The sequence below is a fragment of the Pipistrellus kuhlii genome, unplaced genomic scaffold (assembly GCF_014108245.1).
Source record: "Pipistrellus kuhlii isolate mPipKuh1 unplaced genomic scaffold, mPipKuh1.p scaffold_m20_p_1, whole genome shotgun sequence".
Lineage (NCBI taxonomy): Eukaryota > Metazoa > Chordata > Mammalia > Chiroptera > Vespertilionidae > Pipistrellus > Pipistrellus kuhlii.
Genome location: NW_023425404.1, coordinates 45,238,486 through 45,262,299, shown reverse-complemented (window position 1 = coordinate 45,262,299; position 23,814 = coordinate 45,238,486). Strand labels below are relative to the sequence as shown.

Here is a 23,814-nt window from a genome sequence, read left to right as displayed (position 1 = left end):
AAAGATAGGGAGGCTTAGCAGACATCTAACACAAACAGGCAAACAAAATAGAAAGACAACCCCCCACCCCCCCCAAAAAAAAAGCCCCAAAGGAAAACGAGTTGTTTTCTGTTTCTGACTGGTCCTGAGTACCCTGTTTGGAGCTATCAGCAATCCACAGCTTGTGGCTCCCTTGGCTGTAGCTCCTCGGTGCCTTTCGAAAGGACCAAGATGTGCATCAAGATCTGCTTTTCCTAGCCCTGGGCCCAGAATTAAATCAGGCAAAGACTCAAAGCCTCCAGAGACCTGCCTCTGCCTGCAGTCTGATTATAATGTCTTGATTTGCCTCGTTATTAACCACAGGGTGGGATGAGAGTTTTTCTCATAGGGTGGGGCAATGGCTTCTGCCTGCAAGGTGACTGTCATTCTAAGTCTTTTATGGACCTCAGAAACTCCAAAGGGTGAGCAACTGCCTTCTCCCCAGGCTAAGACCACCTGAATAACAACGGTCTTCTGCAGAAAGATGCTCTGAGCAGTGTGAGACAGTGACTCAGCACAGGAAACAGGTGTCTGCCTTCTGAGCTCTAACTCCAGAGATCCCAAACCTGGTTTCAGCTCACACAGCTCCAATCCACCCTTCCCTCCCTCTGCTGGAGCACAAGGTAAGTGGCTGCACATAAAATTTTGCTTGTTGGCCCTTCAAGAGGGTGTCTGCATAGCAACTCTGCTGCCTTTCACAGCCAGATGTTATGTGGGCACCTTTCTCAGTTCTGGTGTACTGGGTTGGGGAGCTCAGTTTGGGGTTTAGACCTTCAGTTCTCAGTGGGAACTCCACACAGCTGAGATATCCCTCCTGAACTTTAGCTGCTGTCTGTGGGAGCCAGCCAGCCCTTTTACCCCTCCACACTTTCTCCCAGCAATCCATTTGTGGTCTCCACTTCCCATCTTTGATTATCAAGGTTCTCTCCAGCTGACTTTTCAGGATGGTGTTTTTGTATTTTACTTGTAATTCCAGTTTGGTCTTAGGAGTGTGTCAGTACAGTTTCCATTTACTCTGCTGCCATTTTTGAATCTCTCTGTTTTGGAGACTGGAAGTCCAAGATCAATGTGCCAGCATTGATTAGGTAAGGGCACTCTTCTGGGTCACAGACTACATGCTGTCTCCTCACATGGTTAAAGGGCTATAACTTTTTTTTATTAGCAAAAGATAGAAATTTACTGAAAAACAAGCACAGACTCCCACGTGGGGAGGGGAAAAGAGTCCCCACCATAACTTTTTACATAAAGCCTATCTGATAATCTTCAATATACTTTATCTAAATTTAATTAACTAAAATATTTGAATATTCTATTCTAAATTGCGAATTTCTAGTTGAAGAGAATGGGTGACATTTACTGTTTATCGTATAATTGTCTTTAGTATGAACTCTACTAAAAATAGCTACTGTGGGGAAGACTTTTTTTTCCATTTTAATCTCTTATATCTTCAAGTTTTTCAAATCTATTTTCTCTGATAACAAATTCCCTCATCAGGAAACATTCCTACCTGTTTTCTAAACTATTTTCAAATATCAGTCTTTGTGAAAGCCTTCATGACAGAATTTGCTACTAGTTCTATAGTATTAACAGGTTAGCATATCTTTCTGTACTGGTGAATAGAAGACAGACATAATCCTAATGGAAGGTGGATCTAAAGATCATGGATAAAGAAAAAAATAAAGCATATATTCAAGCTCCCTATAGCTGAGATGAAAAAATTGGCAGGAATATTTGGAGTATATTAGAGGCAAGATTTGGAAAGAAATCCTGATAGCTCCACTTAACTTTTAGATTCCTCTGCTTTTCCCAACTCCATTTTTATTATGGCTGTCCACTTCTGTGCTTCCTACACTTCCCATTTACTGTACATTACCAATGAACTAACCCAATAGCATTAAGTCACTAAATAATCTGGCAATGAGAGCTGGAGCTCCTTACATATTAAATATTAGGATAAAACCAATTATCTTAAAAAATATGAAGATAATGTAAGGAGCCTCTGGGACAACTTTAAGCGTACCAACATCTGAATTTTGGGGTGCTAGAAGAAGAGAGCGAGCAAAATATTGAAAAACTATTAGAAGAAATAATGAGAAAAAACTTTCCCCACCTGGTGAAAGAAATAGACTTACAAGTTCAGGAAGCACACAGAACCCCAAACAAGAGGAATCCAAAGAGGACCACACCAAGACACATCATAATTAAAATGCCATGGGCAAAAAAAAAACAAAGAATCTTGAAAGCAGCAAGAGAAAAACAGTTAGTTACCTACAAAAGAGTACCCATATGAATGTCAGCTGATTTCTCAACAGAAACTATGCAAGCCAGAAGGGAGTGGCAAGAAATATTCAAAGTGATGAACAGCAAGAACCTACAACCAAGATTGTTCTACCCAGCAAAACTATCATTCAGAATTGACAAAGAGCTTCACATACAAGAAAAAGTTAAAGGAGTTCACCACCACCAAACCAGGATTACATGAAAAGCTGAAGGATATTATTTAAGAAGAAAAAGGTAAAGATAAAAATTATGAACAACCAAATGACATCAAATACATACCTACAAACAAGTGAATCTAAAAATCAAGTGAATAAAATGTCTGAAGAACAGAATGGACTTGTGAATATAATGGAATCCGGGACATAATAAATAAAATGTGTTCCCACCCTAACAATATACATAAAAATATTATCTTCAGCCGAAACCGGTTTGGCTCAGTGGCTAGAGCATTTGGCCTACAGACTGAAAGGTCCCAGGTTCGATTCTAGTGAAGAGCATGTGCCTTGGTTGTGAGCACATCCCCGGTAGGGGGTGTGCAGGAGGCCGCTGGTCGATGATTCTCTCTCATCAATGTTTCTAACTCTGTCCCTCTCTCTTCCTCTCTGTAAAAAAATCAATAAAATATATATTTTTAAAAAATCTTTAAAAAAAAATATCTTCAAAAGTTAATACTTTTAGGAATGATTAATTTAGAGTACAAAGCAAATACACATGAAACAATATTCTGATTCAAGTAAAGCTATGTTAACAATTTTATAATTTTAAGAAACAATATTGATAAACTGATATGATCAGATACCTCTCAACTTACCATTTTTCCAATCATCATTACATAAGGTCCTGCCTGTTGATTTACAGCTAGAAAATCTAGCAAGCGCACATACCAAAATATTATGTTAAGACAGTAAATTAATCTTCCAGCCACAAAAACATGATTATCATATGCATCCTCAAAGTTCCCCTTTGCTCCATATCTTAGTCCAAATCCAATGAAGAAAGAAAATATGGCAATTGTATCACTGATATTGAAGTAATCACTAAACCACACTTTAATCTTCTGGCTTATTTTTCCAGCTTCAGACATAAAGATCTAAAGGTGAGAAAAAAAAAGTTTAATCAGTTTCTTCCTATAAAAACATATAACAGCATTCACTTATAACATTACAGTAGATTTTTACATATCTTTTGGTATTTCAAAGTATTTTTTTTATTTTCTTGGCATTTGATGATGCATTTGATCCCAAGACAATTCAATAAGATATCAGAGACAGATACTTCTTCTCCTCATTTTGTATAAAGGAAAAAGCACACATAAAACTACCACTACAAATGACTTGATCTATTAAATAAGATGCTGAAATCTTGGATTAGACCACAGTTCTCTATATTGGAATGTAAGATGCTTTTGAAAAGTTGCTTTTTCTTTAATGAAATAACACTAGTATAGATGTTCCAAAGGTGCTTTATTTGCAGAAGGTAAACAACTCTATGGTTAAAGTAGCTGTACTTATTTCTTTCCTGAATATGAAAATTAAAAAAAATTGTGTGACATGGTAACACATTCACATCTTCAAAATCATAATGTATCATAAAGTAAATACTGAAAGTCTCCATTCCACTTTTCTGCCTTAGCCAGTAAAGTTCTTTTTCCATTAGAGACAACTACTTTTATTACACGCATAGGTCATTTCATTGTACTTTGCTTTACTGGCTTTAGAGGTGTTGCCTATTTCACAAATTGAAGGCAATACCCTTCACCAGCAAAAAGATTATGACACGTTTTAGTGACAGATTTGCTTTATTAGAGTGGGCTGGAATCATATCTCCAAGGTATGCCTATACTATCTAATGAATCCTTATAGAAATGTTTTATGAATATACTAGAGGCCCAGTTCACAAATTTGTGTACCAATGGGGTCCCTTGGCCAACCCTGTGGGATTGGGTAGAAACCAGCTCTTCCAACATCTCCCGTAGGGTCCCAGATTGTGAGAGAGTGCAGGCCAGGCCAAGGGACCCCCACCAGTCAATCCACAATCAAAACTGGGGAGGGATATGGGAGGTTGGACAGCTGGGAGGGACTGTGAGAGGACTCCAGGGTATGTTTGGCCTGTCTAGTTCAGTCCCAATTGGCTGGACCCCAGCAGCAAATTAACCTACCAGTTGAAGTATCTGCTCCTGGCGGTCAGTGACAGCATAGTGACTGGTTGACTGTCTGCACTCTCATGGTCAGTGCATATCATAGTGAGTGGCTGAGTGGCCTTAGCATATCATTAGCATATTACGCTTTGATTGGTTGAATGGCCAACTGGCCGACAGGACACTTAGCATATTAGGCTTTTATTTTATAGAATGTTTAGAAGAATTCTTTGGAACTTGTTATCATTTAACAACCTAATTTCTTCAAACAAGTTGGTAAAACAACAGATTTCATCAACATATGAATCATCGTACTTAAGAGAAATTTAAAATGTATAGTAAGCTAGTTAATAAGATAAATTCCAATGATATCCAAGTGGTAGGGTAGTACAATGCCTTTTATTTATTTTTGCAATTTCAGTATATTCTCTAAATGTAAGCAGTGACATAAAATAACTCAGATATTATTAAGTATATGTGTTATAAAACAACTTATGTAGTTACTAATTTGAATTCAAAGTATAAAAGCATTTTCTCCTCCATATCAAGATATTAAAAATTTACAATTTAGCCGAAACCGATTTGACTCAGTGGATAGAACATCAGCCTGTGGACAGAAAGGTCCTAGGTTCGATTCCGGTCAAGGGCATATACCTTGGTTGCAGGCACATCCCTAGTAGGGGGTGTGCAGGAGGCAGCTGATCGGTGTTTCTCATCTATGTTTCTAGCTCTCTATCCCTCTCCTTTCCTCTCTGTAAAAAATCAATAAAATATAAATTTTTTTAAAATTACAATTTAAATTTAAAACTCCTATAGACATAGGATCTAAATCTTTGACAATTCAATGGGCAATAGAGTATACTTAAGAGGGCAATGCAAGACAAGAACCTATATCTAACTTACATACCTATATATAACCTATATATAAGTGACTGGCTGTATGTATAATTAATACTTTTTGAAGAGTGGCAGAGAGAGTAAATATCTATGTTCATAAAATATATAAGCAAACACAGATCTAGGTTATGTTCCTGAGACAAATCATTGTCTGTAATTTGTTACAAACACACTGATCTCTATTTTTTTATAAGTAACTAGTGCCGTGGTGCATTGATTCATGCACATCAAAAGGAAATTAATTAGAAAGTAGCCGGTGGGGTGGGACTGGGTGAGATATGCCCTGGAACCAAACTCCAATGGTCCCTTCCTGACCGGCTGCACCTAGGGCAGTGCCATAGCTCAAAGGGTGTCTGTGGAGTGAGGGTCCCTTGGCTTGGCCTACAGGGATTGGGCCAAAACCAGCTCTCCAATATCCTGAAGGGCTGCAGATTGCGAGGGTGGTTCTTGGGTGCAACTGCTGTCAAGTCACCACAGCTCAGCAGCTTGGGCAATGAGCGTCTGCCCCCTAGTGGTCAGTGTGTGTCACTGGCCGGTCACTTAGCCATTTATATACCGTATATAGGTTTTTTAAATTTATTGATTTTGAGAGAGAAACATGAATTTGTTCTTCCACTTACTTATGCATTCATTGGTTAATTCTTGCCTTGATGGAAGATTGAACCCACAACCTTGGTGTATGGGGACAATATTCTAACCAACTGAGCTACCTGGCCAGGGCTGCCATGATTTTTATAACAGAATAAATAAACACGGTCCACTAAAGTCACTCTCCCATAAAGTAATCACTTAAATTATCATACCCATACTCATATACATTCCCAAAACAAAACATTTTCCATATATACAGTAAGTTACTGGTAGGAAAAACTAAAGACATACCGCACGGACTTTCTCAATAGCATAGGTAAAAATATAAGCAATAACAATCCATTCTTGAACTGAAGGTAATTGTTCCATTTGTACAAGAACCACAAATGTATAAAGCATCAGAAATCCTAAGTAAGCCAACTAAAAAAAAAACCACACAAGATATGAATAAAATTAATAAAATATTTTACTTTGAAAAATTTTAAACATACACAAAAAAAGAAACTGAAGGAACTCTTGTGAAGTACGCCCAGCTTTTATCATTAAAATAGTTTTAGAAGTAATTCTTCTTCAGTTCAGACATTGCATTTATTAATCAAAATATAAGTGATCTCCTGAGTATAAATGTGTTGTTCTAAAATTTTGTAAGCTTTTTAGTACTTCCCATAGGAAGAATTTTATAATATCAAGGTTTATGTTCTCAGCTTAGCCTACATAATTCTAATTAACTTATAATTTACCTAAAGCATCATAATATATGGTTTACTAAAGAACTTCACTGTCATCATCAAGAAACACATACTGCCTGTTTCTTCCCTCTGCGAACAACATAGTATTCCTAGGAACGACAACTAGCTCCTCATCAGTGAGGATGAAATCCCAAGAAATGGAAACTAATATGAAAAGCATTTTCTCTAGGAAAGGGAAAATTCCACTTTTGATATTCTTAAAAAAAAAATTTATAGGAAGGTGATATGGTCTATGTATAACACAGCTAAACAATCATTCATAGGAAAACCCAGATTTATCAATCCTTGTACGATTGTAACTAAGAATCATCTTTGTCTCTACCAGTCTTAAAACAAGCCACATCATGATTTTAAGCTATGGCAGTAAACTGCAATAAATAAAGAAAAGAAAAATTCCTGCAGCCACCTGGGTTGTTCATTTTAAACAGTCCTTTCACATGAATGCAAACTAAGATACCTACATTATTTCCATTAGTGGGGACAGAATTTGGGGATTATGTTAGGTAATTCAAATGTGCAATTTCAACACCTGATCAAGATGAAGCGAGAAAATTTCCATATTGAAATGGAAACGTGATCAATTCGTCTGATGTTAATGAGCATGTGTGTGTTGGAAAGCAATACTTGAAGGAACACATTCTCAAATGTTCATCTTAGCACAAAGCTATTTGTATACTTTCGCTAGTCTTAAAGTCTGACGATAAAAATGAAAAACAAGGAAAATAACAATAAAATAAAACAACTTAAGCCATAGCCAGTGTGGCTCAGCTGTTTGGTGGTTGTCCCCTATACCAAAAGCATGCTGGTTTGATTTCCAGTCAGGGCACATGCCCATATTTCAGGCTTCATCCCAGGTAGAAGGTATGCAGGAGAGGCAGCTGATCAATTTTCCACTCTCACATCAATGTTTCTTTTTCTCTCTCTCTCTCCCTAAAAAAAAAAAAAAAAAAAAAGAAAGAAAGAAAGAAGGAAAAAAGTCAATAGAAAAATATTTCATTTAAAAACAAAGCAAAGCAAAACAAAAAAAAAAAAAAAAAGCTTGAGTTTTTCTGGGAAGGAAAGTAAAAACTCATTTGCTCATCCCTGGTTAGTGTTTCTTCAGATGAGACTGACTATCCCTCTATGAACATACATGTTCATCAGTAAAATCCATTCCTTCATAAATCAAGAAACAAGTTGATTATGAATAAAACTATATGAATTATCTAGATTACTTTTCAACATCAATACTGCAAGAAAGGCTTATTTCCAAAATTTTAACATTATCTGCAAAAATCCTAAAACACGAAGCGTTATAATTGTGTATTAAGTGTTCCTTTTGATTAATCTTGACCAATTTTTTCAGTAGATGATTAGTACTTGTTACCCACTTACAAAGGCATATAGTTACCACATATTTGTTTAGTAAGTTTCTGTTTCCAGTCAGAACTAGATCCAATTATAACTAAGATGTGTTAACTTTTTATCATTCTATTTGAGAGCTGTTTGGATAAAACTACTTTGAACTTATTGCTCTTTTAAATGGAAAATGGCTTTTCAGTTATTAATTTACATCAAGATCAGTATGGACTCTAGACCACTAAGTCTATCTTTTAAAATCATTATATTCATACAATTTAAAAACATACCGTGTTAAACCAGAATTTCACAATTGGTGCATGATAAAAGGCATAAAACTTTCGTGTGATTGGAAGCTTTTTTGATTTTATTTGTATTTCCATTTCATTCTTTCCTTCATTGCTGTCCAATATTCTTACTTCTTTAAATACTTCCTAAAATAAAATAACACTTATAAATATACACATTTATGCATAAATTTGTATAGTCACTTAAAAAATTTTTCCCCCTCACCATAGGAATATCTTCTGTGATGTTTTGAAAGTTGTTTTCACTATCTTCCATTGTCATTTGATGGGCATCTTGAGATTGTGGAATATGAGACATTTCAGCCTTAGTTTTATATTCTAGCATTAATATGGTAGGTGGAACTAAGATGCTTAATATAACCTAAAAATTTCAAAAACATAAATTCATATTTTAGCATTAATAACTTTTAAGAAAATAATACAAGCAATAAAAAAATATTAAATATCCTTACTATTAGCCATTTTGTCCTTGGTAGTATAGGGAATAAACCTTAAACTTCATTTCTACTTACAACTATTTTTAAAGAGGCCCAGGTTGAATGGTTTTAAGGAGTAACAAAACATTTAAGTATTATGATATGAGGGTATAGAAATATTTAATAAAGACTTGTCCTTTAAAAAAATCAAATTACAACCTGTTTAGAAAATACATTTGTTTAAACAAAATTCAAGCCTTATGAAGTTACTATGTGTTTCATTTTATCCTAAATCTCTTTCTTTGCAAGTGTGCCATGTTACATGATTACTCAGCTTGTGCCTCCATAAAAAAAGCTTAATTTATAAAATTTTGTTATGAAGCACAAAGAAATTAGAATTGTGTATCAGGTTTTCTACTGGTTAATCTTTCACCATCTTTTTAGTAGATGATTAGTATTTGTTATCTACTTATAATAGTTAATGATTGAACTACTTGCCTGATTTCTGCCTTCTAGATTTCTGTACCTTATTTAAGATATAAGATAATAAAAAGGGAGTTTAAAGTAATATCTCTCATTATGATTAAACTGAAAGTACCAGCCCACATTTTTTACCATAAAAAACAGGCATATCCAATATACATCAAATAAATTAAACGTAACACATTATTAAGTTAGTAGATAGGTACTGAATTTTAGAATTTAGGAACCGTTGTCCATGACTGCTCAGGGCTATAAATGCCATACTTTCATTTGTTGGCCTCATTATTCTGGCTCAGATAGGGGCAACAATCACATCTGAATAGGATTTAGAATGAACAATAGGAGGAAAAAGGACACTACATGTCACCCTGTATACAATGCCACCACCATCCCACCCCCAAATAAAAAATAAAAGCATTTTACTATACAACTGGGCTAACCCCCCCCCCCCCGCCCGCTCTTTTAATCTAATCACACCTTTTATCAATTTTTTTTAAGGCATACCTTATACCAGGAATTTTTCCTCATATTCAGCCTTCCCATCCACATATCAGATAACAACATTTGTGTACAGGTGTGGGCTACAAAAGGCCTGAGTCTTGAAGAAACTGCTAACTTAAGGCAGGTGGAATTACTCCAGTTTTTCAGTTCATAAGTGAGTAATTTCATAGCCATGGTTTCATCTTGTCTGAAGGATTGTTCTAGTAATTCAACTGCTAGTTGACCAAAATCACTATCAAAAGATAAAAGCAAAAACATACTCATTTTACCAAATTGTAGTTTTAAACCACTATTCTTACATTCATTCATAACATGTTCTAATATTTTTAATATTTTCACAAACATACAATACAAACAATAAAAAAATTAGGGAATTGTGAGGCAATAGAATGATGGTAGCTTTATATTTTCAGATACCTACTACTATGTGGAAATCACAAAGTATTTAAAATATGTCAAATTAAAATAAGACTGAAGCCCTAGCTGGTTTGGCTCGGTGGATAGAGCGTCAGTCTGCGGATTGAAGGGTCCCAGGTTCGATTCCGATCAAGGGCACATGGCTGGGTTGAGGGTTCAATCCCCAGTGTGGGGTATGTAGAAAGTAGCCAATCAATGATTCTCTCTCATCATTGATGTTTCTATCTCTCTTTCCCTCTCCCTTCCTCTCTGAAATCAATAAAAATAAATAAGTAAGTAAATAAATAAATAAATAATTTTTAAAAAGACTGAAAAGGTGACTCCAACCCTGGCTGGTATAGCTCAGTTGGTTGGAATATGTCCTATGCACTAAACCACATGTGTCAAACACAAGGCCCGCAGGCCAAATCCGTCCCGCCAGGCCTTGCAATGTGGCCCGCACCGCGCTGTCATCACTGCACTCCGCTGCGTTTCCATCACAATGACAGTTTATGACTGTTCAGTAAACCATTCGGCCCGCGATTTAGGCTGGATTTTAGATTTTGGCCCCTTCTCTGATTGAGTTCGACACCCCTACACTAAACGGTTGTGGGTTTGATTCCTAGTCAGGACACATACCCAGGTTGTGGGTTCCATGCCTGTTTGGAGTGCATTTAGGAGGCAATTGATAAATGTTTCTCTCACTCTCCCTTCATCTCTAAAATTAATAAAAAAACATATTCTCTGGTGAGGATTAAAAAAAAAAAAGTGACTACAGAGCAGGACCTTTCCCCTGGTCCTTTAGGAAACCCAATCTAACAATGTTCAGTTAAAATTTTTTCTATATATCGGCCGAAACCAGTTTGGCTCAGTGGATAGAGCGTCGGCCTGTGGACTGAAAGGTCCCGGGTTCGATTCCAGTCAAGGGCATGTACCTTGGTTGTGGGCACGTCCCCAATAGGGGGTGTGCAAAAGGCAGCTGACCGATGATTCTCTCTCATCAATGTTTCTAACTCTCTATCCCTCTCTTCCTCTCTGTAAAAAATCAATAAAATATATATTTTTTAATTTTTTTTCTATATAGTTATTTCAAATATAGAAAAGGGTTAATACCTAGTAGAAAGGAATGTGAATACAGACTAACCTAATCATGAAAAACACCTAAAAACACCAAAGCTCAATCTCCAGTAAGTAATCATCAGATCCCTGTTTGAGTTACTTTCAGTAATAACTGTTACCCTTTTCTAAAGTCAACCTATTTGGGGGGAGAGAGGTCTTATTCTCTATATTAAAGCTTCTTAGAAACTACCTTTCCAGCTTACAATTCCATTAGTGCACTAAGTAAATGAAAACTTCTATGAAATGTTGCATTCTCCTATAAATGTAGTTCCACCATCTGGAATGCCCTTCCAGTTGAACTCATTTCCTTAGTTCACAACATAAACCTTGCTTTCTTCTTCTTTTTTTTTTTTTTTTTTTTTTTTTCCCCCGGCAGGAATCTTTTTATTTATTTATTTTTTGTGTGTGTCTTCCGCATAGTTTATTTATTTATTTATTTTAATATATTTTATTGATTTTTTTGCCCCCCCTTCCCTCCCACACATCCCCTCCCTCCCCAGAGTTTTGTGTCCATTGGTTGTACTTATATGCATAACCTTGCTTTCTTCTTTCCTTTTCTCACCATTCCAAGTGAAACTTTTCCTAACCTAATTATTAGTATGTCCAATTATTAAACTAACTTCTGGTATTTCTTCTTTCTTGAATTATTTAACTTGAAATGCAAACAAAGTAGTAACTTCTTTAGCATATGCATAGGTAGCCAAGTTTCTTTCTAAATTTTTAAAACGGGTTTCTCTTAAATATACAAATAAAATTATACATCTATATCCCCACTTAGTTCATGATATAATCTTCACTTAAACATAGTCTATATTGTATTTTTTAAATGTTCCAAGTCATAAAATATAACTTACTTGGAATACTGTTTCAATTCTTCTGACGTATCATCAACCAGGTCACTCTGCTTTGCTTCATAGGCCATTGAACGATAGATTTTACAGGCAACTAATGCTTTAGCCATTGATTCCTCACCATGCTGCCACAAAAATCGGGCCATGACCTGCCTCTTCATAAGGCAAGCCCAAATTAACAGTTCATTAAGCGGATAAGGAAAGCGCTTGGTTTCTGGATCATCAATATCTACAATTTCATCTTTGGTTCTTTTTTTCTTTCCTTCTTCCAAAGCTGTATCAATCTTCAAGGAAAAAGTAAATGTTATAAAGCTCATTATAAAAATGCCATGACATTCATGTGGAAATTTTTATAAAATCTTTTTTATAGTATTCTTCAACTTTATATAACTATATCAATTTAAACAGTATCAATTTTATATACTTGATTTTTGTTACAGCTCAAAATTCATTTTATAGAAACGGCATTTCCAAAAAAATACTTTTATAACAGTTTCTCAAAATTAAAGGGACTACATATTTCAACTAATACTTGATAAAACACAATTTTATTTTATTTTAAAATGTTTTCTTTAATCCTCACCTGAGGATATGGTTTTATTGATTTGAGAGAAAGAGAAAGAAACATCAATCAGTTTCCTCCCATACTCACCCATACTCAACAGGGAATCAAACCTGCAACCTTTTGCTGTACAGGATGATGCTCCAACCAACTGAGCCACTGGCCAGGTTCATAAAACACAATTTTAATGAAAAAGAAGTTTCAGTCCTGGCTGGGTAGCATAGCTGTTTAGATCATGGTCCCAATATGCCAAGGTTGCAAGTTGGATCCCTGGTAAGAACAAATACAAGAACCAATAATGAATGCATATTTCTCCTCTCTCTCTCTCCTTTCTTCTCTCTCACAAATCAATCAATAATTTTTTTTTAAAGAAACTCCAGTAACACCCTTGTCCTTCATGTTGTTAAGTAAAAATGGAATAAAAAGAGGCAGTTAAGTGTTTATCAAAACATTGTTTAAAAAATTGTATTATTATATAATCAATTCACAATGGGTATCTTTATATGGGAAAATGAAGAATCAAAGATATATCTAAAAACAAAGGACAACTCTTACTAAAACAAGTAGTTCTTTATTTCATAATAATAATTTAGAAATAACAAATATTCAGAAAGATATTTAAACAAAAATACCTTTGGTCGGTAGGGCTGTGCTGTTTTAATGAAATGATTATGTCTTGTTTTTTCTTTTTTGTCTGCCCTATTGCCAAAAGATTCATGACTCTTTCGCAACTGAGGAGTGCCACTTGAGGTATTTCGGCCAGACCTCTGAAAATGAAAGCTTGTTAGTTTTTATAGATTTAAATATGCTGATATGCTTTTAAAAATTCAAGAAACAGTTTATATTATGTATAAATGTGTTCATACACACACGAAAAATATGATTTGGTTAGGATATAAATTATAAAAAATTTCAAAATACCTAGTTGAAAACTCTCTTTAAAAAATATGTTTTTATTGATTTCAGCGAGAGGAAGGGAGAGGGAGGAAGATAGAAACATCAACAATGAAAGAGAATCACCAATTGGCTGCCTCCTGCAGACCGCCTACTAGGGATCGCACCTGCAATCCGGGCATGTGATCTAGGAATCAAACTATGACCTCCTGGGTCATCTAGGTCAAAGCTCAACCCCTGGACACAATCTCATATTTTTAAGACAATGCTACTTTAACCATTCTAATATAAGTAATTTTTAACTTTTAAAGTGTATGATTTAAGCCAAAACCAGTTTGGTTCAGTGGATACAGCATCGGTCTGCGGACTGAGAGGGTCAAGGGCATGTACATTGGTTGCGAGCACATCCCCAGTGGGGGAGGGGGGAGGGCAGGAAGCAGCTGGTCGATGTTTCTCTCTCATCAATGTTTCTAGATCTCTATCCCTCTCCCTTCCTCTCTGTGAAAAATCAATAAAATTTAAAAAATTTTAATGAAGTGTATGATTTAAGTTTAAAGCAAATATATACTTCCCCCCAAATATTACATACCCGATTATTTCCACCAAGACTATTATATATTAATCGAAAACGTTTCCGAGTATAGGTGCATCTATAAGTTCCTCCCATAAGATATTCAATAACAAGTCCTATATCAATTAGGGTGATCTTATATCCTGGAGGAAGATTTCCCTGAAAACAAAACATTAGTTTTAAAGACAGGATAGTATTTCTCAATAATTCCATGTGATGCTCTAAAATGACAAATATTTACTTTTTACAGAAAGCTGGGATTTCCAGCAGCTAACTTAAGAGAAGGAAGCAGCTTGTTTCTCTTCTTCCTTTTATAAAAGGAAAGAGGATTATAAAGTTGAAGTTTCAAAAGGTGTGGTTCAGAACAGAAATACGGTTTACCAGAGATAGTTTGGTCTCCACCACCTTAATAATTCACAGATGGAGGCAAAGCAACTTCTAAGAACCAACTATTCCATTTTCACTGTAACAATACATATCATAAATATCATTTTCCAGTAAAAATAATGCTATGTTTCTTAGTGAGTCCATACTTACTTGTAAGTACTGTTTAAACAAAATCTTATTGCTATTTTACAGATTACACAAGATTTTATAGCCTTGCCTAAGACTTACTACTACTTTTAATCTTGTTTAGAGCGGAAACTTCATTTTCCCAGGGCTTCAATTTATAAATGAACTTTTGGAACATAATTCACTTGTGAGTTTGGAAAGATTGTTTCACAATCAATCATTTGGTTAATTCCATTAAATAATCTTAAAAAGGTTTAATCATCAGATGACTTAACATATATTAACCAATTCTACCCTCCTACCATCATCATTCTTTTCATTTCCCTAATTATAATTTCATGAATTTAGTACTGTTAAAAATGCTTATACTTTTTTTACATCTTGGTTTCATCTGTGAAGTTTTTAATTCTAGATATCTATATTTTTAAAACCTATTTAAAAATTAATTTTTAAAATGTTCATTTTAAATATTTTATTTTTATATCTAAAACCTCAAAATATACTTTATAATTAAGAATGTTTTGTTAAGAAGTTTAGTTTTTAAAAATATAACAAATACCATTATGGTATGAGTCCACTTGAATGGGAAATATTTATATTAGGTAAAATGAAACTATATATAAATAACATATAAAACAACTTATAATTTGAGTCAAATACTCAATTACTGCCTTAACGTTAGGATAAAAAAAAAAAAATTGGGCCACTGATATAAAAAAAAAAGAATTAACAACTGCAGTTCTTTCTGCTAGCCCATGTAAGTCAATCAGAATGCAGGTGTGTTCTAGACCCTCCCACCCCCTAGACTAAAAGTCTCTCCCATGACTCAAGCTTTCTGGGAAAAGAAAAAATATTTGAGTTAAATGAATATTTTTACACCAAGAAAGATTAAAAACTATTGGATACCAATAATTTAAACAGCTTTTATTTTTCAATATTCAAAACTTTTATTATTCTTTTTTAAAATCCTCACCAAGAATATTTTTTTTGATGGGAGGGAAGGGAATGGGAGAAAAGGAGAGGGAAGGGGAGGGGACATTGGTCAGTTGTCTCCTGTACGGGCTCTGATCAGAGATCAAACCTACAACGGAGGTATGTGCCCTGACCATGAATCGAACCCACCGCCTTTTGGTGTACATGAAAGAAAGGGAGTGAGTGCACTTACAAAGGAGCATGTTTTTCAGCATTTTTATTGACAAAATCTGCCATTAATGATCATAACCCAGTGACTGCTCCTTGTTCAATGTCCTTTACATGCCCTAGGAACAAATTTCTTCTGAACACAGAGAAAAAGATACACTCATCCTATCACTGATCTTCCTTTACAAACCAATGAGCATTATGAAGTTCACCACACTTTAGGATGGTTAGAAGCTCAAGAAACTTGGTCATGCTGAAACCGGTTTGGCTCAGTGGATAGAGCGTCAGCCTGCGGACTTAAAGGTCCCAGGTTCGATTCCGGTCAAGGGCATGTTCCTTGGTTGCAGGCACATCCCCAGTAGGGGATGTGCCAGAGGTAGCTGATCGATGATTCTCTCTCATCGATGTTTCTAACTCTCTATCCTCTCTCTTCCTCTCTGTAAAAAAATCAATAAAAATATTTTTTTTTTAAAGAAACTTGGTCACAATTTAATAAATTTTCTTCCTCTTGATTTCTGATGCATCATGCAATATCTTTACTTCTGTCATTACATATTTAATACTTATTTTATTTTGTTCTAAAAAATGTCATTTTATTGCTACTTTTAAGGTATATTTTAATGACTTTTGGAAACAAAGTGTAACTTCTTTAAATAAATTTTTTTGGGGGAAAAAGGTCTCTTACCTGCTTGACATCTCGAACAAGATGAAATAGCATTGGATTAGTTGGACCTTGTTTCTTGAAGGAGAAAAAATTAAACTATTATTTTTCTTCTAAAATAATGTAAACAACTCTTTTTATTACATATAAAACTTTTATGAACCCACTTGTACAAATTACATATATATTTTTAGTTAACTTCTGCTCATAAAATGGATCAAAAAATAATATACCTGCCCTAACCAGTTTGGCTCAGTAGATAGAGCGCCAGCCTTAGGACTCAAGTGTCCCAAGTTCAATTCCAGTCAAGGGCATGTACCTTGGTTGGAGGCACATCCCCAGTAGGTGTGCAGGAGGCAGCTGATCAATGTTTCTCTCTCATCGATGTTTCTAACTCTCCCTCTCTGTAAAAAAATCAATAAAATGTATTTTAAAAAAAGGATATACCCATTTCACATTACCATAGTTGCCTTAAACAAAATATATATTTTCTTATGTTTTTATTTATATAACAATATGCAATTTTTTTTTTCTAGAAGTCATGTAAGCATTGCAAGCTTCACAATTATATTGTTACATTTCTTTCATTGATAATGGAGATATACATATTCTTTATTAAAATTTCTGTACTTATTTCTGCCATTAACCATCAAGTTGAATCAATACTTCAAGTATTTTGGGTAACAAACTTTTAACATTTAAATATGTCATCTTTTCCCTATTATCTTAATTCCATTGATGTATAGTAGATTAAAAACTTTTCATTTTTACAGTAATCTTATTTTGATGGTATCCTATTTTGAAAAAAATACTCAGAAGTTTATCTCCTCCATCAAGACTGAGAAGAAAATGGGCCAAAAACAGTATTCTTCTAAACTTTTTAAACAGGGCTTTGACCCATCTGAAATTTATTGCATTAAATTCTATACGGCACAAGCAAATATATTTTCAATACTGTAAATCTATTGTTTAAAAGGAATAGCAAATGGGATTTTTCTCCTATTATTGTGTTATTAATTTTTTATGAGGTTATCATAGCAATTAATGCAATCTACTTTTCCATTTTGATCACATATACTTGGTAATACATTTCTGGATAAACCTATTATTTTTTTTTAAACCAACATTATTTTCTTTGCTATTCTTGACTTTCAAATTCAATATATCTAAAGATGACTAAACATATATTGAATATAAACTATATTTTATCTTTGTTGTGTTATTACAATATTTAGTCTATCCACTTAAGAGCTAAGTTTTCCCTGCCCATTCTCCCCAATGTGTTAACTTTGAGGAGAAAGAGAAAGTGTCTAAATTATATTTAACTGAGTTAAAAAAAAAATGTCTTCTAAGTTAATATGAGGTATTTTGTATTTTTTAGTTATTAGAAAGTTTCACTCTATTTTCTCAGTTTATAATCACATAAAAATGCAATTTTTGAAATTCTATCTTATCTTAACCCATTATTGTTTATTCATTAAATATAAATGCTTAGTAAAAAATAAATATACTTTAACACAGCAGTTCTGAGTGTGGTCCAGGAACTCCTGAGTGCCCTTTTTAGAAGGTACATGAAATCAAAAGTATTTTCAGAATCATGTTATAAGATATCACATGCATTTCTCATTCTCTTCCTCTCAGTGTTCAGTAAAATTTTCCAGAAGCCTCTTGATGGGTGATTTCATAAAATTAAACTCAAAAGCAAATATAAGAATCCAGGTGCCATCCATGAAGCCAGACATTAAAGAGATTTGTGAAACCATAGAAATATTCTACTCTCTTCATTAATTTTTTGTTTTCTTGAAAAATTTGCTTTAATGTTAACATGTAATGGATTTATTATTATTAAATACAATGTAATAAACATTTCTTGGTTTTATATTCTAATGTGGTCAATATCAACACATATAAATAAAACCTATTTAAAAACAGCTCTTTGAGTTACTCAATAATTTTTATGCTATAGGACTCCAATACCAAGAAGTTTGAAAACCACTGTTTCGTCATAACTAATCCCTTAAACTTTAAAAATTTCATAATTGATGCTGAAAGTAACTATGATTTTAATAACTGAGTTATACAATTTAAAAAATTACTTGCCTTGCTAATGGGACCAATTTTTATTTTTATTGTTTTATATTTGCTTTATAGTTCAAGGATAAACCTTACTTTATTCAGCACAATGAATAATCCTTTTAATTTTTACGTCTGTTCACTAGAGACAGTAGAACGCCAACAAAATTCAATGTAACTGTGCTAGACACTATTAAAAGAAAAAAATGAGGAAAAATAAAGATATAATCCCTATCCAAAGGCAATTTATAATACATGGGGAAGATATAATTGTATTTAACTGACTATGCCATCGAGCTTCATGAAGGCAATGGAATGGCATTTACTCCACTTTCTAAACAATAAATAAAATTCCAGCAGGTGGGGAGTAGTTGAAAAAAACCCACCAGCACTGTGTAAAGAGAAAAAAAAAAATTTTTTTTATTATAATAGGGGGGTGGGGGGGAAAAGAGGAATTGAAAGTGAACCACGTAGTTGAAATACCCAATATAAGGGAATGGGGCTAGAATATAAAGGTCAAATGAGAGATACCTAGAGCAAATGTTCAAAAATTAGAGAGCTTTGAAAATCAAGCTAAGGGTTTGGGTATTATTCTGTATACTAGAGGCCCAGTGCATGAATTAGTGAACAGGTGGTGTTTCTCAGTCTGGCCAATGATCCGGGCCAATAGGAGCTGTTTCACGGCCAGGGGGAGGGACTGTGGAAAGTTGACTGTGGGAGCACACTGGCCACCAGCGGGTAGTTCCTGCACTGAGCATATGCCCCGTGGTGGTCAGTGCACATCACAGTGACCAGTTGTTTGGTCGACTAGTCATATTGGTTGCTTGGGCTTTTATATATATATATTAGAGGCCTGGTGCATGAAATACATGCACTGGTGGGGGTGGGGAAAGGCTCAGGTCCCCTTTAGCCTGGCCTGCGCCATCTCACAGTCTGGGACCCCTCGCTCCTTACTACCCGCCTGCTAGCTCCTTACTGCTCATCTCGCTGTTCCTTAGCACTTGCCACTATTGCTTTGCTCGCCAGCCTTGAGCCCGGCTTCTAGCAAAGCAGGGCTTCCCATGGGAGCACACTGACCAGCAGGGGGCAGCTCCTACATTGAGTGTCTGTCCCCTGGTGGTCAGTGTGCATTGTAGCGACTGGTCATTCTACCTTAATGGTCACTTGGGCTTTTATTATATAGACTAGAGGCCCAATGCACAAATTCGTGCAAGGACCTTGGCCCCTGCCACTGCGGCAGCCACCTCTGCCTTGGCCCTCGCCACCATGGCTTAGTCCGGAAGGTTGTCTGGAAGGACATCCGGTCTAATTAGCATATTATGCCTTTATTAAATAGATGGATAGAAGAGCATCAAAGGTTTTTAAACTGGAAAAAGATATGGTAAAAATCTGTGCTTATAAGAATAATTAATGTAAAATATTAATGTAAACAAAGACTAGAAAAGGACATTATTTCACAAAAGTGGTATAGTCTGTAAATTCCAAAAGACATTAAAAATGAAAGGGAGGTGATAAACAGAAATTGATGAATAAACAAATAGCTTTGCCGAGAAGTCAAAGTTAGTAAGCTAAGATTTGGTTTTAGTTCTCAAAGTACAACTAATTAAATTTATATTGGTAATAAATGGCAACCAATAAGAAGGGCAGTATTTTCCTTCTCCAATGCTAGTAACATGAAATCTGAAATGAAATGAGAAAGGCTTTGTGAAGAAAATAATTACTTTTCTGAAGCTCTGCAGAATATTAAAAAATAGTATGTAAGCTAAAAGGGCAATACCACAAGGTCAAATCATGAATGTAAATACAAAGGAGAAAGGAAAAAAAAAAAGTGTGTAACTTCTCCATTAGGCAAAGTAATCTAAAGAAATCTGCTGCAACAAATGACCACCAGGAAAAATAGGTCCCCAGAAACAAGGAAAGTTTGCCACTTTCATATAACCAATCCACACTGACTACCTGTAATTTTTCCATGAAATCAAGCAAGACATTAAAGATTTTATCAAAAGGATCGATTATGTTTAGGTAAAACAACATTTCCCAAAGATGATAAAACTTCGCTAACAAAGAATTTTAACATATACTTACAGTGTTGTAAAGTTCTTCCAGTCTGGGAATGGTAAGAAATTTATGCATGCTTACTCCATTCTCAATAAGAAGTTTTACAAATGCAACTCTATCCATTACTAGAGCATCAAGCATAGCTTGTTCCAGGGATCCAACCTGAGAGTATAAAAATTAATAAATGTTTCACACATTCTAATTATAGAGTTCTAAATGCAAGTGTTTAGGATTTATACCTCTTTGGTTCTGAGCAGTTTTAGAATAAAATTTAAAAATGGAAAACAGTAAAAGGCTGGCTTAGGGTATAAAGAAAATAGATGAAAGACATCTCTAGAGTAGCATTCCTGAAAGAATAGTCCATAAAGATTACTTTGTAGGAGAGCAATTGTGGCATGTGGAGGGTAGAGGGAGAAAAGAATCCATTATTAACTAAAATTGAGAAAAAATAACTTAAAGCAATGATTCTCAATATTTAGGAAAGGTTTTTAGAGAGATCATTTCAATAATTGAGGGCCATTACTAACATTTAATGGGTAGTCTCAAAGGACTACAAACCACACAATTTGCCAGCCAATCTCACTCACATTCCATATAACTTTCTATTATCATGCTAGATGCTTCTGAGTGAAAACTCAGTAATACTGCTTTACATATAAACAAAAAGCACCTTTATGGTTTATTCTACAACGAACTTTCTAAAAATACAATTACCATATAAGTTAGACAAGATTATACTTAGTTTTCTTTAGAACTTTAACAGAAATCATTCACCGTTAGAGAAAAATCTTTTAACAGCAATACAACTTGTGATTTGAGTTGAATATAATACATGTTTATCAGTCAGCATTTATAGCTGTTTCATATGTTTTTAGAGAGACTTTTATAGACTTTCACAAAATACTATTAAATTAGTGGAGCCCAGGTGGTGTAGCTCAATGGTTGAGTGTCGACCTATGATCCAGGAGGTCATGATTCCAGGTCAGGACATATGTCCAGGTTGTGGGCTCTGCGAGCTTGATTCTCAGTATGGGGAGTGCAGAAGGCAATCGATCAATGAATCTCTCTCATCATTGATGTTTCTATCTCTCTCTCCTTCTCTCTTCCTCTCTAAAAATCAATAAAAATATAAGCTAAAAAAAATGAGTGGAGCTACAACTTTAGGGATTCACTGAGTATCATTAATAAAGGTTATGTTATTAATAAAATACCATTAACATGTTAATATATTACTTTAATAGCTCATATTATTGTTTCTGTATATTTTGAATATTTTTTAAAATATTATTAATTTTTAGAGAGAGGAAGAGATAGAAACATTGATGAGAGAGACATATCGATCAGCTGCCTCCTGCACAGCCCCTATTGGGGATCCAGCCTGCAACATGGGCCCTGACTGGGAATCGAATCAATGACCTCTTGGTGCATGGTACAACACTCAATCCACCGAGTCACACTGGAAGGGCCCTTTTGTATATCAGGTACCATATGATTTTAAAACTTTGTGGTGAAAAATCAATACCAAAAACAATGTGTGTGTTTTTTATACCTGCTGTTATTCAAGCTTATTCTGATTTTTTTCTTCAGAAGTTTGCCATATAAGTAACTATACAATTTATCTACAGCAACCTCTATTGCCATTTATTTTTCAAGTCTATTCTCTACTTACAATCACTTAGCAAAGGATATGATCTCCAAGACCTTTTTAATATACAGACCAAATGCATGCCTTATACATAATAGTATTTCAAGATGAAAGATGTTTTCCGTGTTACTTTTCAACACTCAGTTCATGTTATAACAAGAAAACATGTTGACATTGCACTTAAAAATAAAATACAACTAATATATAAGAATGTAACATGCCGAAACCGGTTTGGCTCAATGGATAGAGTGTCGGCTTGGGGACTAAAAGGTCCCGGGTTCGATTCCGGTCAAGGGCATGTACCTCGGTTGCGGGCATATCCCCAGTAGGGGGTGTGCAAGAGGCAGCTGATCGATGACTCTCTCTCATCGATGTTTCTAACTCTCTATCCCTTTCCCTTCTTCTCTGTACAAAAATCAATAAAATATATATTAAAAAAAAAAAATGTAACATTCCTTTTCTCATATCAACAGCCCGAAACTTATTATGGCATGTTATTCTTATTTTAGTTAATATTATTTCCTTATTTCTCTTGTCACATAACAAATTCTATTTCTTATTACTTATTCTAACATTAACAACTTTTCTTCTATTGCCCACTTGGTCTTTTCACTGATCTTTCCTTGTCCTGTATTTGTAAGGAATAATGTTCTGCTGTCCATGGAATTTAAGTTAACAACATTCTGAATTAGTCGGCACTCACAACTGCAGACTTTCACTGATTCTATCAATAGGTGCAGGCATCTGACTACTTAGTAAATCTTTTATAGGTTGCCATTTTTTAAAAATATATTTTATTGATTTTTCACAGAGAGGAAGAGAGAGGGATAGAGTTAGAAACATCGATGAGAGAGAATCATCAATCAGCTGCCTCTTGCACACCCCCTACTGGTAATGTGCCCGGAACCAAGGTACATGCTCTCAATCGGAATCAAACCCGGGACCTTTCAGTCCGCAGGCCAACGCTCTATCCACTGATCCAAATCGGTCCCGGTAAGGTTGCCATTCTTGAGCATCTGCATTTGAAATACTATTTTTATTATACATCACTTTTATTTCTCTGTCTTTATTACAATTAAGATATTATATTGGCTTTTTTCTAATTGTGTATTTATAAAATTTAATTTTTAAGAAAGTAATAAAAAGGGGGCATAATAATTTTTTTATTAAAAAAAAGCAGTGTTTGATCTTACTGGATTTATAACCACATGTAAGAGATATATACCTTAAAAATGACATCATAGGGGAGTAAAAATGTTGAACTTTAGAATGGGATCAAACTTAAGTTAATATCAACTTAAAATAGACCATTAGAGATCTAAGCTATAGCTGGGACTGGTTTGGCTCAATGGATAGAGCGTCGCCGTGAGGACTGAAGGGTCCTGGGTTCGATTCCGGTCAAGGGTATGTACCTTGGTTGCGGGCATATCTCCAGAAGGGGGTGTGCAAGAGGCAGCTGATTTATGACTCTCATTGATGTTTCTAACTCTCTATCTCTCTCCCCTCTGTACAAAATCAATAAAATATATATATATATAAAAAATAGAGATATAAGCTATTATATGTAAGCCTTGTGGTAACTATAGAGAAAAAAGTCCTTCTTTTGTAAATAG

The 23,814-nt window shown here is 34.7% G+C and overlaps 1 protein-coding gene across 15 annotated transcripts in view; it reads right to left on the bottom strand.

The window, feature by feature from the left end:
• TRPM7 (transient receptor potential cation channel subfamily M member 7) overlaps positions 1–23,814 on the bottom strand; it is a 120,509-nt gene that overhangs the window by 42,503 nt on the left and 54,192 nt on the right. For 8 of the 15 annotated variants that reach the window (XM_036442191.2, XM_036442201.2, XM_036442264.2 and 5 more), the window contains 10 exons: positions 20,584–20,718; positions 16,450–16,503; positions 14,130–14,270; positions 13,279–13,413; positions 12,088–12,368; positions 9,722–9,950; positions 8,524–8,679; positions 8,301–8,444; positions 6,215–6,343; positions 3,110–3,388 (listed from right to left, as the gene is read on the bottom strand). In XM_036442191.2, the coding sequence (XP_036298084.1) occupies positions 3,110–3,388; positions 6,215–6,343; positions 8,301–8,444; positions 8,524–8,679; positions 9,722–9,950; positions 12,088–12,368; positions 13,279–13,413; positions 14,130–14,270; positions 16,450–16,503; positions 20,584–20,718 (1,683 nt within the window). The remainder of the gene's footprint in view (positions 1–3,109; positions 3,389–6,214; positions 6,344–8,300; positions 8,445–8,523; positions 8,680–9,721; positions 9,951–12,087; positions 12,369–13,278; positions 13,414–14,129; positions 14,271–16,449; positions 16,504–20,583; positions 20,719–23,814) is intronic. The other 7 variants (XM_036442240.2, XM_036442223.2, XM_036442211.2 and 4 more) reach the window with 6 other exon arrangements.